At 48.9% G+C, this 10,961-nt stretch overlaps 4 protein-coding genes across 4 annotated transcripts; 1 reads left to right on the forward strand and 3 right to left on the reverse strand.

Annotated features, from left to right (window-relative positions):
* Positions 1 to 1,803: 1,803 nt before the first annotated feature.
* On the reverse strand, positions 1,804 to 2,858 carry HMPREF1120_00324 (uncharacterized protein). The gene has a single exon (XM_009154320.1). It carries the CDS (start codon positions 2,565 to 2,567, stop codon positions 1,998 to 2,000), a length of 570 nt encoding a protein of 189 aa, XP_009152568.1. The 5' UTR covers positions 2,568 to 2,858; the 3' UTR covers positions 1,804 to 1,997.
* Positions 2,859 to 3,136: 278 nt separating this feature from the next.
* On the reverse strand, positions 3,137 to 5,176 carry HMPREF1120_00325 (MFS transporter, DHA1 family, multidrug resistance protein). Its single transcript, XM_009154321.1, has 3 exons — positions 4,525 to 5,176; positions 4,042 to 4,459; positions 3,137 to 3,972 (listed from the first exon to the last, which is right to left on the reverse strand). Exons 1-3 carry the CDS (start codon positions 4,998 to 5,000, stop codon positions 3,301 to 3,303), a joined length of 1,566 nt encoding a protein of 521 aa, XP_009152569.1. The 5' UTR covers positions 5,001 to 5,176; the 3' UTR covers positions 3,137 to 3,300.
* Positions 5,177 to 5,907: 731 nt separating this feature from the next.
* On the forward strand, positions 5,908 to 7,586 carry HMPREF1120_00326 (uncharacterized protein; the record flags this gene model as incomplete). The annotated part of the gene is made up of 3 exons (XM_009154322.1): positions 5,908 to 6,515; positions 6,580 to 6,945; positions 7,001 to 7,586. 3 exons carry the CDS (start codon positions 5,908 to 5,910, stop codon positions 7,584 to 7,586), a joined length of 1,560 nt encoding a protein of 519 aa, XP_009152570.1.
* Positions 6,568 to 9,802, reverse strand: HMPREF1120_00327 (ER membrane protein SH3). The gene is made up of 2 exons (XM_009154323.1): positions 8,920 to 9,802; positions 6,568 to 8,839 (listed from the first exon to the last, which is right to left on the reverse strand). Exons 1-2 carry the CDS (start codon positions 8,957 to 8,959, stop codon positions 8,193 to 8,195), a joined length of 687 nt encoding a protein of 228 aa, XP_009152571.1. The 5' UTR covers positions 8,960 to 9,802; the 3' UTR covers positions 6,568 to 8,192.
* Positions 9,803 to 10,961: the final 1,159 nt, after the last annotated feature.

The raw sequence follows: 10,961 nt of genomic DNA on the forward strand, positions 1-10,961 counted from the left end.
AAGTTAATTATATTCTTAATAACGAGTTTCTTATTATCCTATTCTATATAGATAATATTATTCTATACTATAAGTGTAAGTCTAAGAAGAGAGTTAATATAATTTTATAGAGTCTTTAATAGCGTTTTACTCTATATATTATATTAGAAGTTAACTAGTTTCTCGATATACGAATCGTACGAGACCGAAAGCTATATAAGTTATAGCTTATATAGGATTTATATATTAATAAACTATTAGCTAAGTTTAACGTTAATACGTATAGTAGAAAGATATCGTTAATATCTCTCTTAACTAAAAGTCTTATATTATATAATAACTAGGCTACTCTATAAGAGATATATATATATTAATAGCGTATAAAGTCTATTAATTTCGTAGCTATAATAACGAGACCGGATATTATAAGAGCTTACTCTATACTCTTATAATACTTACGTAATCTATTACTAGAATATATAGCTATTACTAATAGAGTACTAGACTACTTAAAGTATATATATACTTTTACTCTTAAATACTCTACTTCTTCTAAAATAACTCCTTAAAATAATAATAAATATAAGAACGTTAATACCTTTAAGGTATATTTAGACGTAGTATTTACTAATAATACTAGTCGAAAGAGTTTCGATAACTATCTCTTTATTCTATTTAAAGACTCTATTAACTAGAAAGCCTCTCGATAAAATATAGTAATAACTTTAAATATAGAGATAGAACTACTTACTCTATCTCGTATAGTTAAGAAAGTACTCTAGTAGAGTCGCTTCTTTAACTCGATATATCTAAAACTTAACTAATCGCTTACTATTAAAGCTAATAATATATAGACTATTCGTCTACTAACTAAGAATAACTTTTAACTATTTACGAAGCTAAAATATATTAATATATATAAGTATTAGTTAAGATAGAAGATATAAGCTAGTAAAATACGGATGTAAATAGATCGTAACCGCTAATATAAGAGTAGATAGCTTTACGAAAGTACTAATAATATAGAATTATAAGCGATTCGTCTATATATATCTTTATCTAGTCGATATATAGACTATACTCGACGGTAAAGTAACGAATATAGCCTAAAGGAGATATATTATATATAGTTAGCTTTAATACTCTACTACTAAGAAATACTTATATTAGCTATATTTCCTAAATCTCGCTATCGACTCTAAATAATGCTCGATAACGACGTCGACGACGAGGTTTAATACTCTCTAGAATAATCTATAGATCGTACGAGATACGGTGTTCTCTCCGATTTCTATAGTATATATAGGAGTGCTCTGTATACTGTAAAGTGGATAGAGCGAGAGCAAATATAACATTTTTAGCGCACCTGCCAACAAACCCCTTTCTCCCGAGACGACCCGCCGAACTTGAAATCCGCCGAGAAGTTCCTCACAAGATTACAACGATGATCATACCTGGATAATAGCTGGTGATTTTCGGCTTGTTATCTTTGAAACACTTTATAGTGCGTATTTTCCAGCAGTCTACTCGATCGTCTTCGTGTGTCGATGACGATGGCATTCAAGTTGCGGCCAAGTCGAAAGCAGCCACTTTCAGCGTTCGAATCTGCTCGATCGATGCTTGCTGACCACTCTTGACATTATGGTAGGTTGTAAAGGTGAGGATGGATCCAGAATGCGGCCAATATACGATACTAGAGTCTCTGATCTATTATTTCCGTACAGATGGTGCCACATTGCAAGGAGAAGAATCTTGTTTTCTTCTGGCTGATTGAACCCCATTCCAGCCTCGTCATATGGCACGTTTCAGCGTACGGTATGGGATCACCAGCACCACTCAAGGAAAGTCCGGCCGTCTCACCCCATTTAGTACCTATAATCATTCACCTCCTCCATCTCTATCTCTCCATCATGCAGGGCACCGCCAGTGCTTACGCAAAAAAGCCCCCCTTCATTCTCAATCCCACAGGTAGGTTCACATGTACAGTACAGTACACCCCATCCAATCCGCCCACTCATTCAATGACTTGGAAACTCTTCGCCGAGCATCTTTCCACCCACCACGACAGGCTCACACTCCGCCATGACAGCCAACATTCTAGACCACTGCGTCTCACTTGGGTTCCTCCACTTATGCATTGTCGACCGTTGGATCGTCAAGTCGCCGGCCTTCATGAGCCTGGTCTCTCCACTGTCCAAAGTGAGCTCGATCTCGCCGGCGATCTGGACCACGATATCCAGACTGACGGTGCGATGCATGGGGCTGCATGCCCCCGGCGGCGTGTCGATGTACCATACCACGGCACCACCGCCGGGCGGCACGAGTGGCGGCAGGTTGTCTTTGTTAAATGAAGCCTGATACGCCTTGAGGTCGGCTTGGTCGGTGAGCGTCGCGGGCGCCTTGGGCGCAATGTACCCGAGCCTCGTGAGCGTCCCGCCGCCAAGGTCCCGCACAACAGGGAGCGCGGTCGGTAGAGCCTTGGAGAAGAAGGATTTGCCTTGGGCATCGTTGTCTGTGATGTGTCGACTGGGGTCCGGAAGTGTTGGAGCTGGAGCTGGAGCTGTCGTTGGCAAGGCTGCTGAGGACATTGTCAACAATGTTCTTTTTTTCTTTCTCTTTCTTATAATATCAACCAGTGACTTTTGTCAAGCTCCAGAGCTTTTAGCGAGTGAGAACGCGACACTGCAGAGGCAGAGAAGGGAAATGTTGTCTCCTTGCCCATAGTGCGCAACATACATATATATACAGCCAACTCGAGCCGGCGTTTAGTCAAGAATGGTAGTATGTCCGTGAATGATGAGTAAAGTTGTATAAGCAACCAACGCTCCGCTCCTCCCGAGCAGCACTTATCAAGTTCCTAATCGGAGACAGACTCGGACGGGATGCGATGGCATGCCGTGGGAGCGCTTCGTTTCCGAGTCGCATGCATGTCGTCGGACCTGGAAGGGGCCCAACTCAGCCAATCAGATTCCGTTCCGAGATGTCGGCTTGGATGATTAGTGGTGCACCATCTGGTTGTATCCCGACACCGCCGGCTGCATATCAGTGCAGTCAGGCCTTTCCTTGACTTCATTGACAAGCCTGAGACATCCAGTCAACAGAACCGAAGATTGACTACCAGTACTACTAGAGCAAGGACAGGCAGGACATCGATGCAGCGAGTTTCAGATACTACATTAAGCAAATCTGCCTGGCACACTTTATTCCACGCAGCTTTGTGGTATGCCATATATCTACCTAGGTATGCCTTCATCTAGTGTAAAGTGATGAACACCTTACAATGGCAATAACATGTATATTTATCTCTAGTATTTATCTATATCACTCCGCCCCCTCCTCAACCTTTGTATTCACAGGTTCCTCATACTCTTTTGCCTGCATCTTAGCCATCAACATGGCAGCCTCATGTGCGTATTTGCACTTCATCCTGATCTTCGGACCATACCGATACATAACAAAGGGAAAGGGCAGACAGGCCGCTGTTAGGAAGGCCGGGATGGAGCTTGCCCAATGAATCCCAAGATTGGTGAACATCTGCGTGGTAAAAAGAGGAAAGGCCGCGCCGATGAAAGACCTCAGCATAGCCGTGGCAGCCATCACTGACGCTGCGTATATCGTGTATGAGTCAACAAGGTAAATGAGGATGCAAGTGAAGACGGCCACACATCCGAATCCAAAAGGGGCAGCAAGAACGACGCTGGCTGACCAGTGCATGGTTGGATAATTGGTCCAAGCAAATCCAAACATGCCAATTGGGATGAAAACAGCACCAACCATAGCTGGAGGCAAGCGAGACTCGGGGGTGACGCTTTTACCCAACTTCTGGTAGCGGAGCTGGTCGTCGGTGATAACGTAGGTCACTCCCAGACCCATGCCAACGGCGATGCCAAGGAAAGGAAGACTCCCAATGCCTGCATTCCAACCACGTCCTCGTTCATAAATAATTGGGAAAGCTGGCAGGAACATGTAAATGGTCGCGTAGAGAATCGACAGCTGGACCTCGTCAGGACAGTCTCGAATGGTGGTGGGCTTCATGACTTCTCTGAACAGGAGTACACTTACATAGATGGAGGCGATAAACACAATGGGCTCCCGAAAGAGCAACACCCAAGGCCTTTTCATGGTTTTGCTGAAGACTGCAAATGCCTCGACACCGCCAGTGGTCTTCTCTAGCGTGCTGATGTACACCTTCTTACTCTTCCGCGATAACTGCCGTGCCTTACGTCGCAGCAACACGGGGCCGTAAGTCTCCGGCAGCAAGATTGTTCCGACGATGGCCACAACTCCAATAAATATGCAGCAGAAGCCTTGAACCCACCGCCAACCGATGGTTATGGTGATGAAGCCACCGATAATAGGTCCCAGAACAGGCCCCATAAAGGGTGCAACGGCAAATAAGCATGTCGCGGCACCTCGCTTATTGGTCGAAAACAAATCAGCAATGACACCGCCCGAGTTGGTGAGAGGCGATGCAGCAAACCTAGAATGTCGTGAGCTCAGCAGGCTCATTTCTTGGGGCTCGAGTCTGGGGAGAGGAGAGCTTACGTGCCAGCAAGGAAGCGGAAGACCAACAGAGATGCAATGTTCTTGCAGCCTGCTGTGGCTCCCACGAACGCCACCATGAGAACGTGTGTGACAATAAATGGGCGTCGTCGCCCATACAACTCCCCCATTGGAGCCCATAAAGGCGGTCCCACTGCGAAGCCCAGTACATACAGGGCAATTCCGAGTGCAAACAACTCACTGCTTGTGTGGAACTCAGCAATGATCTGTTCGGCGGACGCAGAATACGCTGAAGATGTGAGGGTGACAGCAAACACACCAATGGTTATGAGGGCAGTGTAGAAGCATTTGCGGAATGCCGACCAGTTCAGCGGATCGGAAGGGTCATTTGGAAGAAACTCGACAATGTAAGGATCCTCTAACGTGCCTCGACCATGGTAGAGAGAATGGCTCTCTGTATCTAGCGAGGTAGGCAGATCAACAACCCCCTCACCGGATGTCTCACCAGGAGTCGCCATGTCCCAGATCAATATCTACCACAGCGAGAAGATACCTGCAGGTATTGCAGTGGGAAATAGCCGGCCGCAGATATTCTTATACGGATGCCGCATATGCAAGCTCTCCCGAGCTCCGGCCACATTGTACCTAACTTTAGGGACTTGATGCTGCATGACGGAAGAGTCCATAGACAAATTTCGGCTGGCAATGTTGTCGGCCTGGGCTTCGACGGAGGCACGCCATCGAGGAGGATCCCATCTCGGAATGAGGCCGCCAAAGCTCGGAACGGCCGCGGATTGGTGGCCTCTCACAACCCCGATATGGGCCTCGCCAAGTACATCGACGGCAGTTGTCGATGGGCTGCGGAATGCAATATGCTTTCAGTCCTTCAGCTTGACAATATTAGGTAACAATGCCTCCGACCCGATGGCGACTGCCATACGCTCAGGAAGATACAAGACCCAAGTTGCGTGTGTGACTTGTCGCAGGCGCAAGGTCAAGTGCGACGGAGGTCGTCCAGGCAGGTTCAAGTTCTTCCCCGTCCACTGCAATCAACTTGAATGATGATTGTATCACTTCATCCCCGAGGCTCGGGCCTCAGATCTGCACTACTAACGGCTTCTTATTCGTCTAGCATGCGGTAGATGCCAGAAGAAAGACCATCTCCGGCGGACATGCAGATACACGCCTGGCAGCACTGGCGATGCACTACTAGTAGTCGCGGAGGACAACTCCCACACCCTCACAGAGGCACCAACTCTGACTCCAAGCAACGGTGACTCGACGGCTTCGTCCGACGCCCAACTGCCAGATGAAGGCGAAACTCGTCCACTGTATGGCGGGGTTGAGCCACGCGTGTTTGCTTGCAAGATCAACGAGGCCATCAATGCAAGGCTGGGAGTTCCCTTGACCAAGAATCGATGTCCAATGCCGGTGCTCGACGCTCCATTGTTTGGGGAGGATCATGATCTTCCTGGTCGGCTGCCAGTGCGGCACATGGATGGTGTTTCAACTCACGCCGACAATGTGCTGCCGCCACGGAGACACGCCGACCATCTAGTGTCTCTGTACTGGGAGCGTCTGGACAGTCTTGATCCTCTGCTGGACCAAGACCGCTTCTCTACGGCGTATGAACATCTGTTCACCGGCGGCGAACTTGACTGCGATGAACGCATCTTCGTCTCCACTCTTAACGCCATATTTGCCTTATCTACCCAACTGCAAGAGTCCTCCTCGCCCCATCAAAGAAATGAGGCGAGCAAGACGTTCTTCCAGCGCGCCTGGTCCCTGCTTGGCCCGGATGCCATCGTCTGGGGCCATGCCTCGCTCGAGCTGGTTCAGTGCCTGCTGCTTCTGGCACGATTCCTGGAATGTACGAGGAACTTGCATCAGACGTGGATGACCATCGGGTCCGCCGTACGCATAGCTCAAAGCCTGGGTCTGCACATCCAGGATAAACTCCCTTTCACTGACCCTTTGAACCCGGACAGTCGCCTGAGACGAAGAGTCTGGAATTACTGTGCATGGTTGGACAGGTATGACAGGAACAAGATTCACCTCTTTCAGTTTGGACAATATCAAAGCTGATCTTGGGCAAAGGAAACTCTCATGGACCCTTGGCCGGCCCTCCTTGGTGCCTGCGACTATTTCGACCCGGGGGACTTATTCAGGACACAATTCCGATCATGCCGTATGCGCAACTGACACTAGCTACGAGACCAAGACCATGGAACTGTCCGAGATCATCATTCATATAACTATTTTACAGGTATCAGCGCAGAGCAGCGTCGCTGAGCGCTTAGGCCTCCCGCCGTTACTCTTGACCGCCGATCTCAAGACGACAATGCAGGTTGATGAGTGTCTGTCGAGGTTTGTGAAGACTCTGCCTCCGTCCTTGTCGCTTAACTCCGTTGCGGACAGCACGGCCAACGAACTGAGTGCCCAACCGCTGCTGCTGCATATTCGGTAAGTGAGAAGTGGCCCTTCCAACAAAGATACTCACTTATTGCGGTTACTTCAGCATCTCGCACGCACGGATCATCCTCTTCCGGCCCATGTTCAGCCGTTTCTGTCTGCCGCAGTTCTCGATGAACGGTTCATCCACCACAGCCGGACAAGGATTGGAAAGCCGTGTTGTGCAGGACGGCGCCACAATGTGCGTCGAAAACGCCCAAAGGATGATCACACTATTGTCCAACGGTCATGGACCAGATACGGCTTCCAGGATTCTCCCATGGTGGTACCGTGTATTCTACACGTATATAGCCTCACAGATCCTGATTGCGGCGATGCTCCGCGCGGATATCTTCAAAGCCATGGTGCTGGACCACTGGAGCAGGGCCATGTCCACGTTACAGGCGCATGAGCATCTCTGTCCAGCTGTGGCCCGATTCCACGCGAGTTTCCAGTCCATGTGGCAGCAGGTCAGCGACCTGCGGAATCCGGGAGGTGGTGATCAAGGCTTTGCAGCAGATGCCTTTTCAGCGACGAACTTTCAGGATTTGTTCCAGCACCTGGGTTTTGAACAAGGGGATGACTTGTTTTTCAACTTCGGCGTCGATAACAGTTCCGCCATGGGCCACTTCGACTGGGAGTCTCCGGGTTGACCCGCCGTTCCTGTCGATGCCATCTCCCTGCTTGAAAGTGTATCCCGTATTAGTCCCGAGAAGCTGCAGCAGATGCTATCTATTTTGGTATATAGTGGACAGTAATTCGACTGATGTGACTGACGCCTGTCTCAATCGAACCTGTATCCTGATCTATCCTCCTGTCTCCGCGTCTGGGCCTCTGAAATGGAACCTTAGCCCCCGCTCCATATAGTGCTGGGCTGAGTTGTCTGCCAGTAATGGCCGATTTGCTGTCCATGTATAACAGTTTCCATGCATTCGACGGAGGTCGCTGCATTTTGTCAACTATCTGCAGACTATCACATCAAGACCAACTTGCATTGGAGCCATTATTTGCATTCTCAAACAGGGTCGATATATTCGAGTATACAATGTCTGAGCTGATTCCGAGCCTACGGTGCGCAACGCACGTCTTAGCAAGCCCCATGGTATCTGATTCCACCCCGTACCAAGGTCGTGAAAATCATTGGTTTTGCTTTGGCATGACTAACGGACAATACACCCCGAGTATCCTGTATAATCGGGACAGAAAGAGTCTTGTAAATTTTGAGTTTCTTTCCATTTCCCAACCTCTCCTCAATCATTTCATTTCGTCTTCTTACCCTCGCGACCGCTGCCCTGTCTCTTAGGGGGTGGGACAGTGGCATCGGCATCTTTCTTCTCGCGGTCCGCCTTCTCTTTAGCCTCGTATTCCTTCATGGCCCGCTCCTCACTGCGCTCGGCATACCACTGACCGACCTGCAGGACCAAGACACCGACCAGGACCAAAGCCAAGATGGTGTTGCTGGCGGCCAAAACTTTCAAATTGTCTTCTCTGCCGAGAACACTATCTCCGGAATCGACATCATACCCGGAAGCATCGACATTGTCCCGCGCGTCTTCCGACAACTCGTGCAGATTCACCATGCCGTAGGTTCCCTCGGTGACAATGCGCAGACCCTTGATGATGTTTGCAATGTACACGATCACGGCGACCATGTACAGAACCAAGCTGCCGCCGTCAAAGAGCATGTTGGACTCGCTGGGCTTGTAGAGCTTGATCACTAGGCCCAACAGGCCCATGGTGACCATGATGTGGAGGATCCGCTGGATCAGGTTCGGCGCATTGTGCAGGAGTCGTAGGTGTGTTTCGACGGCGTCGAAGTGCGTCCCTGGTGTGGGCAGCGACGACCAGAGGAGCGGGTAGTCGTAGGGGAAGAGGGAGAATATGATTCCGAGGAAGAAGGAGACGGCTGTAAAGAAGAGAGAGATTCTTGTTAGTTTTGAACAGGTTGATAGTGGGAGGTCAAGGGGAGGCTAAGGTGCTGCTTACGGCAAATGATGAGAAAGGTCGCGAATGGAACGGACGGCATCTTTGTGCTTCTTCAAGTTTGTGGTCTTGCCTCGAGGTATTGTCCTTTCTTGTTTCTTGCAAGTAAGAGGATCTTGTTTGATGCGCAAGCTGAAAATGGTTGGAGGATTGTCGTGCAGTGCGTGTTCCAGTCGTTTGGCGTTGGTGCTGAAGTGCGGGCAGAGGGAGGTACAGTAGGTAGTATCGACGTTTCTTCTTCGTTACCACCACAACTAGCAGCGAGAGAGCGGTTATACTCGGCGTATGCTTAAGGTAAGGTATGTAGCGGAGCGAGATCCAGAAAAGCCACAAAATAAAATAAATTCAATGCAGCTACTGCCTGGAGAAAGAAAAGAAACTGGCGCAGAACCACCACTGTGCCTGTAGTCGTAGCCGAATAATCTCTTCGGAGATTTGCGGCCGGGCAGAGCTGCAGTGAGCAACTAGTAGTAGTACAATGGCAATACTGTCCAATTTCTGGTTTGCCCAGAACTTGAGGCCGAACTTTCATGCGCAAAGTCAGGGCCGGCGATAACGACGAGATAAGCTGATGGCCGCACTGGCACTGGTATCGCATGGCATCGGACGCGGGGCTTTGTTTCTCCGGCAACCGGTCCACGAGTTGGATCTTCAAGTTTCGATTGATGAAGGTGAGCTTCCCTCGTCAGGAAGTGTACCTCCACTGGCAGATGTACCTTTCTATCTTGTCTTCTGAGTCTCGAACGAAATTGAAGTTAGCCGTAGCTGCTACAGTTGTTGTGTCCCCAAAATTGGCCGAAGGACGAGGAGCCTTTCATATCCACTACCAGCAGCTGTGCCGACCTAGGAAAGAGTCTCCGTGTAGACGGGCTGATTACCCGTACGAAATCAGCCTGTGTGTCTCTGCGACTTTCATCAACCTCTGCCAGTGCTCTACCGTCCTTCTGGGCAGAAAGAGCAACAATGTCCTCGTGCTCTGCCTGCTAGTATCTGCCTCACGATATCGCCTCCAAGACTCTACCTAGGTATTCCAGCGGATACTCCTCAGCTCTACCTAGGTACCAGCATCATAGACCTATACCCATATGCAAGCCTACTACTTCTTACTACACACAAGGGCTCTTCCCCTTTTTTGGTACAGTAACATCTGCAGTCTGTTGGCCCTTCATCACAAAGACAAATCGGATCGGTTCCCAATGGCCGACCCGACATGGACAGGAGCAATACGAACTTCTACCCGGTTTCTCAGTCGGTCCAAGGCAGACCTTCCGTGGACAATGAATCTGTTAGTGCTTGTCTACGTCGTAACCAGACCCTCCACCTAGGTATCATAAGTCGATGCCCTCGAAGACATAGTTCTAGTAGTGAGCTTCCCTTCCTTCACTGTACAGGGCATCGATTTGAAATTGAGTCCTACAACCACACACTGTATACTTGGCTATTGAGAAGCAAGCGCCATACCACGCCGATTCAACAGGCAGAGGAAGACGAGCAACTTTGAAGTAAAGTGCCAAGTGCAGTGATGTCCCGATAATTTCTCCTCTGTCTATCTGTGTTCCTGCCTAGGTAGGTATCTGCCGTACCTTAGGTACTCGGAGTGATTTTCCAACGTCCCTGACCGACCATCTTTTCCAAACAAAGTGCCGTTGTGCAGTGCAGTACAATGGCACGAGGCCACCACTGCATTTGGGCACCACTACCTTAATAGATTGCACCTGTACCGGCAAACTACTCATTTTCCTTGGGTAATACCCAAGGTAGGTATGTAACTGTAGAACCCCAAAAATAACTCTTACTTACAGCTGTAGTAGGCAAGCTGTAAGCGCTCAGCCCCCTCAAGGGCACTGGCATGGGAAAGGGGGAACTTGCCGGGGTCTTTCTCGGCAGTGAGAAGTGACTGCACTGCACATCCACTGCATGCGATGCCATAAATAAAACCAACAAATCTCAGACCAGACCATTTTTGTCGTTGCGTTACTGCCACGGACCTCCTGCCAGGAAGCATGACCATCCTGTAGCAGTCAAATCCCGGGGATATTATCAAC

This window comes from Exophiala dermatitidis (genome assembly GCF_000230625.1).
Source record: "Exophiala dermatitidis NIH/UT8656 unplaced genomic scaffold supercont1.1, whole genome shotgun sequence".
Taxonomy (NCBI): Eukaryota; Fungi; Ascomycota; class Eurotiomycetes; order Chaetothyriales; family Herpotrichiellaceae; genus Exophiala; species Exophiala dermatitidis.